General features: G+C 34.4%; 1 protein-coding gene and 1 long non-coding RNA gene across 2 annotated transcripts; both read right to left on the reverse strand.

Moving 5' to 3' along the window:
- Positions 1-530: 530 nt before the first annotated feature.
- On the reverse strand, positions 531-3,491 carry LOC118488135. Its single transcript, XR_004883920.1, has 4 exons — positions 2,574-3,491; positions 2,312-2,491; positions 1,069-1,174; positions 531-837 (listed from the first exon to the last, which is right to left on the reverse strand). It is a non-coding gene; the product is annotated as an uncharacterized LOC118488135 (long non-coding RNA).
- Positions 3,492-3,740: 249 nt separating this feature from the next.
- On the reverse strand, positions 3,741-7,018 carry LOC110889656 (secoisolariciresinol dehydrogenase). The gene is made up of 2 exons (XM_022137223.2): positions 6,950-7,018; positions 3,741-4,628 (listed from the first exon to the last, which is right to left on the reverse strand). The coding sequence occupies exons 1-2, from the start codon at positions 6,979-6,981 to the stop codon at positions 3,842-3,844; spliced, it is 819 nt and encodes a 272-aa protein (XP_021992915.1). The 5' UTR covers positions 6,982-7,018; the 3' UTR covers positions 3,741-3,841.
- Positions 7,019-7,423: the final 405 nt, after the last annotated feature.

A 7,423-nucleotide genomic window follows, 5' to 3' on the forward strand; every position in this document is an offset into this window, starting at 1 on the left:
ATATTGGGTGACGACATGGCATGATTTGATTGGATAGTAGGAGTGATAGAATTCTATCACTAGTAACCACCCCCTCCCTTAGAACATAATCTTTGAAATGTAAAATGAAAATAGTTTAAAATCAATTAATCTAAACTAGTTTAATACCCGTCCGGTGAACGGGTATTTTAATGTCATAATGACATATACTTTTTTTCTTTGCACTTTAAACAAAAGATGATAAACAGGGTATGTGTATAAACAATATTATTTGATTATAAAGATATAATATGTTAGCTCAATGAACAATTCACAGTTCAGTTGGTTCAATGTTATATTGTCTTTATCAGTGTGCCATTCCCTTAAGGGGTATAAGGCTTACTAATTATTAAATTTCTATCTGCAGAGTTTGACTTGTACATATTACACGTACCAAATGGTACATTGACCTTTTGTCATCATAAAACTTAGACTATGGGGTATGGGGTGGGGGTTGGGGCGTGGGTTGGAGAGAAACGCCTAAGTCACCACTCTGGGTGGGCTTGGGTTTGGGCGTGGCCCCTTGGGCGGGAGTTTAAGGGGGCGTGGGGCATGCTAGTGATCCTATGTGACCGGCTCTTATTGTCTTGTTGGCTAGGGCATAGCGGACCATGTTTAAATTTTAAAATACAACCATTGGCCACGCCGGGCTAGCCACGCCCCACCATACCCCACGGACACGTCACTCACCAGCGGGGGGGCTCGAACTCCACGTGTTAACTCATGCCCCAAACCCCCGCCCCACCATACCCCATGGTCTTAGAAGATGGAGGTGTATACCAATCCCACTTCTTCACGCTTAAGTAATTCTCAAGTTCCCTGGAAACATATAGATATATAAGTTACAACATTCCAATATTAGACAAAAGTTATAAAAATTTTTGAACGACAAACCACATTTTATTCATCACCAAATTGTATACAATGATTGGTTAAGCAAGACACTAAACCCGTACATTATACACGATCACCCGTATTTCGCCTAAAAATGATACATTACTCGACTATATTAAAATAATTTAGACAAATGTTATAAATATAAATTATTACCATTCTCAAGTTCACAGCCAAAATCGCTATGCTTTTTCCCACCCCATGGAGCTTGAGAGAAGCATGGATGTGAACAGTTGACACACACAATACCTCCCTCAAAAGCCTGCACAAATTGAAACAAAATTATGAATTAAACATAGACAGAGATGACAATTGGTGACACAACCTTAATCACGACACGGAGATAATGAGATTTTGACACAACTTTAAGCACCATATCGTATTCAGGTGGGCCTGTTAAATTAAAAAGATCATGCTTGAGATGACCTCTTTAATCCAATTAAGTAAAATGACTTGTCAACCCGTTTACAACCCATTTTATTACAACATGCCTGCCCATTTAACATGATTACAATTTGATTACGGCTCAGTTACAACCAGGCAAGCCATTTACAAAATGCCAACCTGTCTTCCCGTTTCGATGAACGGGTTAGCTAAAAAGATTATATGACTTAAAGGATAAGGTATGTTATAATATACAATCCAAATCAAATTGTCTACACAATTTGCACGTACTATACAAAAATTTGCCCATGATTTTGGGATTTCAAACATGGTATAGAATCAGTATAGGTAACAAACTGTAGACAAAGACTATGCATATAAAAAAAATGAATAAACTCATTAAGTAACAGAGGCTGTTTAAATAGCTTAAGATTACATGTAATGTAAGCATAAAATATATCAAATAAATAAATCCCATATGCTCTCCAAGAAAGTTTAAAACCTTTACAACATGTAACCAACAGAACCAATGGCGTGTAAATTTTATATGGGTATGGATGGAATGCATATGTCATATACATTTCATTAGGTTACTAACAAATGTCGAGTTTTCTTTTATATAGTGTCTCAACTTTTTTTTTTTTCATGATACATGTATCAATACAATGATTCTAAATTTACTAACCAAGTTCTAAATATTAAGAACCAAGACTGCAGAAAATACTTCATAGAAGAGTGATCATATATATAGATTGCTTTATAATTTCATTAGCACCACTGTTTAAGCAATTATACATATCCCCACTTACCCACACTGCTGATTGGTGAGCCAGTTTAAAAAAAAAAACGATAACTGCAAGCCAGTTATCCCAAAACTGTTACAAACATATAATGTTAAATTTCAGTTTTAACTACTACAACGTGAGTTAATTTCTCTTACATGTGCTATAATTTAGTTGACTTGAAGTAGCAAATTAGCAGCAAGAAGTGAACATGAATAGCAATAGTCACATACCTTGAGAGAATCCACAAAAGTCAACAGTGAGGAGTGAGGCCAATTGTACAGAATTCGCCAATCTTCCAGTTCTTCGATTCATTAATTTCTTCCCACCAATCCGGCGATAACAATAGATTGAACATCTTCATCGACGACGGCAACGGGATGCTCAGTAGCATTCATCTCACAAATGAAACACTTTAAATCAACAATCGGTGAAGTGAAGTAGACGATAAATCAAGAAACGATGCAACATGAGGGAAAATTAGTTTACACTTACAATTCTTGCACTGGCTGAATTGAATTGAAGATAGAAAACGCCATGGATCTTGGCAGCATCACAGACGACTTGTTATGATTCAGAAAGCCCTGGAAGCCCAAGAACATGACTGGAACTATAACAGGCATAATGCAAGTTATATAACATACCTAAATTCTATACACATCCCATCAATTTCCACAATGGCCAACAAATTCAAAACAGAGACATACCAAGCAAACTGTAACTTAAGAAATTCAGCCGCAAAACCGTAAATCGGTATCGAAAATATAAAGATATCATCAAAACAACAATATGCATTAGATGAGCCATAAAAATAGAAACACAATTTAATCCCGAATTTCCAACACAACCCCTACCAACCCCTAAATTAAGCGGATTAAAAATCCAACAGCCTCAATTCTTGAGCAAACAGAACACAAAACACTAAATTCCAATCAATCACGCACGGAATCAAATTAAACAGAAACAAAAACAAAAACAAAAAAGAAACGGAACCGTATCTTCTAGTTGATTTCAAGTGTTGGTGATGGCGGCTAGGATATTTATTTAAGATGAGAAGAAGTAATGGTTTGTGTTATGGAAGAATGATGGTGAAAGCCGCTTTGGAATTTTAGATCACATTTCACCAACGTGTAGAGCAAAATCAGGCTTCACCCAGTTTTTTTGGAGGCTAGTTAGTTTAATAGTTTTATGGGCGAGGAAACCAAATGGGGGCCAAGAATCGCAGCCAGAGTGGGGAATAACTACAAGAAACCGTCCTTAATGTATGGAACCGCTAGAAACTACCTTAAGAGCAGTTAAAAATGTGAGTTTAGTAGTCAGTTATATTTAATGAGAACATTAGAATATGTAATACCCAAAATGGTTAAAGGTAATATTTTAGGCGGTCGAGTTGTGGAGGTAGTGGGCAACAAAAGGTAGAGGTAACCACCAGCTACAAAAACCGACCATAACCTCCCAAAACCGCCATTAGAGCGGTTACTTTTATGAGTTTAAAGGGCTGAGATTTAATTTCAGCATGATCCGACGGTGGAGATTGATTTCAAAGGTAACTTCCACTTAATGGGTTCCATATATATATATATATATATATATATATATATATATATATATATATAATTTTCTTCGGTTGTTTTGGTGAGAAAAAAATACACTATACTCCTCAAAATGAAACAGTAAACACATCATACACATGAGTTACTCTTATTATTATACACTGAACTAAGAAACATTGCAATTAAAACAAGCAAACTAGAACATAAGAGCTATTCCAAAGGGAAAGCTCGTGCAAATAGGCCAAAAGCTGGATTAATCACGGTAAACCCTCCATCGAGTACGAGATTATGACCACTCATGTACCTCGCCTCATCGCTAGCAAGAAATAGAGCAGCATCCGCAACATCGTCTTGATTAAGAGATACCCCTTTGAGGTTTGAATAAACTTTTGAGTATTTTTCAGGATGATCATTTATCATATTAGCGGTTGAAGGCGTGGGAATGAAATGAGGTGATAAGCAATTAACGCGAATCCCATATTGGCCAAGCTCGGCTGCAGTGTTCTTAGTTAACCCCACGATCGCATGTTTTGAACTCGAGTAAGAATGAGAAATGATCCCTCCAATGCTCCCTGACACACTTCCCATTGTAATGATGTTGCCACTACGAGCTGGGATCATGGCTCGAGCCGCATGCTTGGTTCCTAAGAACACGCCGGTTACATTGACCTTCATTACTCGTTCAAAAGTAGCCAAATCGTTATCAAGAATATTGGGCTTTAGGTCATCCACTATGGCTGCATTATTGATCATTATGTCCAACTTACCATACTTGGCAAGTGTCATATTGATGGCATTTTCAACATCTGATTCAACAGTCACGTCACAATGGACAAAAGTAGCCGTATCAAGACCGATATCTTTGCAAACAGATTGACCTAAGTCATCTTGGATATCAGCAATGACGACTTTGGCTCCATGTTTAACGAATAGCCTTGCGGTTTTCTCTCCGATCCCTTGAGCTCCGCCGGTGATAAATGCTACTCTCATGGCCAACCTAGAGTTTCATTTTTACAAGATATTATTAATTCACAGTTTCCGTGTATTGTTTAAGAAAAATATGTATATGGTCTTAGTTACTGTAACCATAACTGAAATGTCGGTTAATCCTTCATGCCCCCACCAGAACTCAGAATGCAAAATGACTGACACTCACTTGAATGAACTAACTATATATTCACATGTATTGATTAATAAGGTTTTAATTTATATGTTGTTGAAACTTTAAGCACGTATCTTGTATAGCTGCATGTTCAGTTCGGTTAATTCGCTTACGTCACACACCAAAATCATAAGTGGATCACAATTTTCGGTTAATTAGTTATGACTTAGCCGAACTATCGGTTAATTGTTTGGTTTGATTAATTCGGTTATGTGCTCACCATTACATACTACCTTTATAACAAAATTAACGAATACTCGATTAATTTCGCTCATATTTTGATTGGGTGTTGCTAAATGAACCTTCGTTTTTACTGTTTATACATCTCTTCTCAAAAATATCATTTTTATAATTTTTTAAATTCTACCCTTGTATTTTCTATTTTTTTGAAAATAAGATCAAAGAAAACTCCGACTATTATTATTCAAAGGAATTGCTACTCTCAAAACTCCAATTAATATTCATACTTTTCCGTTCAAGCTTTCTAAAACTCACATCTCCGTGCTATATATGCCGGCATGAAACACATCTCCAATTATTATTTGATTAAAGCAGTGATAATATTACAAATATAAATTACATAAAAATCATAAAACCAAAACCATTTCTTGAATCCTTACATAAAGAAATAGCAAAAGAGATGGGCTCCATTTTCACATTATTATTGTCTTCAAGTAACTTTGGGCGAATGGGTTTTCAAATTTTCACATTACAGAGATCGGCGAAGTAGATAAACCCTTAGAAAAAATAGGGATATTTCCTAATACAAATTTTCAAAAAATAGAAAATACAAGGGTTGATTGTATTTATTTACAAACTTTAGGAGGGAGTGCAACCCGTAAAATTAAAAAATATGGGAGTGCATTTAACCCTGATTGGCTTTAGATATTGAACTAAAAACACTCTCTTTCAAGAATAATCAAATTGAGAAAAAGTTTTATTTAACCATTAAGTCAACGTATTATTATTGTTTAGGCCAGCTAAAATTGTTTAGAAAGCACGTAATATTATTACAAAAATCAACGTCACATTTTTTACAACATTTTAAAATTAATGTGACATTGTTTAGAGATTCAACATTTTGTAGTGAAATGTGTGTATACATATTGTTTTTGACAATACAAACATTTTGATTAAGAAAAACTGAAAACTTCTTCTTTATTGTTTAACACTTGTTCTATAGTTCTATTTATGTATAAACAGTACCTAATATAATGAGAGAAAAAGAGTGAATTGTATTGTATCAGAGTTAAACACGTATATGTTATAAGAGAATAGCTATACTTAAAACGAACACGAACATAAATAAGTGTTTATGAACACGTATATTTCTTCTCTTAACAGAAAAACACAAATAAGATCTTGTTTATGTTTGTTTGCAGCCCTAATAACTGTTTATTAAGTTGATCATTAGATTGGGTATTAAAGATTATATGGCACAAATGTTAATACTTTCAAGTCTTAAAAGTCCTTTTCTTAGTTTTTGTGTGTGTACAATAAAATTAATATGCATAATATAAAATGCATAATTTAAATTTGAATTTCAACTCGAATTTCAATATTCAAAAACTGAATTCAAACCTATAATTCGAATTTCGAGTTTTTGAAGTTTGATTTTAATACTAGACACCCTTATTAGGCTATGCGATATGGTGATGGTCCATCCTTAGAGGATGATCCGTCACGTAAGCGTCATGTAGATCGGGTGTGAGGATGTGGTAAAGAGGATGGTGCTAAGAAAATGGGGGGATGGGCCTAACATATATATATATGTATATATTGTATGTATAGGTGTGTGAGAGAGGGGGAGGCCCGTCTCCAACGTCCGCAGGCCGACGTTCAGGACGCCGCGGGTGGGTGGGGGGGTGGGGAATGGGAGGACGGCGGCGGCGAAGCAGGACGGGGCTGGAACGAAGCCCATACCGTCCAGCCTAAGAATTTGAACTAAAATACCATTTCACATTGCACTTATGAGAATTTGAACTCACACTACTTCTATGAGAATAAACACCGTATCACTAGACAACTAAGTCATAATATTGCGTATCTACTAACTATAAAACTCTAGACAACTAAGTCATAATATTTACTATGTACTAATTATAAAATAAAATTGGAAACTTGATACTAATTCATAAAAAGAGTTTTAGAATCACCTGGGGAAAACTGGATCATGAACCTTTACCATGGTTTTTGGTTGATAAGCAAGAGCTACTTGCAAAAAATTGATGATATGCTCCGAAAGAAATTTGATACCTTTAAATAGAAGGTAAGGCTACTTTCTTATTTAATCCTTCTACCTTAATTAATTGCCATAAGCATGTTCAACTCGTTCATAATAACATTGAGCAAAACGTCACGTAATTATTATTATTATTATTACTATATATAAGATACACGCAAACAGTTTTTTTTTTAATAAAACTTTACTATTTTTGTAAGTCTTATTTTATTGTTATTATAACACCTAATTTAGAGTATATTTTATTTTTCAATCATAACCTATAAGATAAGATACGATATTAATATTAATAATTATTATTAATATTAATAATTAATTAATTATTAATAATTATTAATTAATATTAATATTAATAATTAATATTAATAATTAATAATTAATAATAATA

Source organism: Helianthus annuus, chromosome 16 (genome assembly GCF_002127325.2).
Source record: "Helianthus annuus cultivar XRQ/B chromosome 16, HanXRQr2.0-SUNRISE, whole genome shotgun sequence".
NCBI lineage: Eukaryota > Viridiplantae > Streptophyta > Magnoliopsida > Asterales > Asteraceae > Helianthus > Helianthus annuus.

Excerpts from the sequence above, each read along its gene's own strand:
- LOC110889656 (XM_022137223.2), bottom strand. The coding sequence starts at position 6,981 with ATGGTAAAGGTTCATGATCCAGTTTTCCCCAG. Across the intron at positions 4,629-6,949 it reads CATGATCCAGTTTTCCCCAG|GTTGGCCATGAGAGTAGCAT; the intron begins GTGATTCTAAAA and ends ATGAAACTCTAG.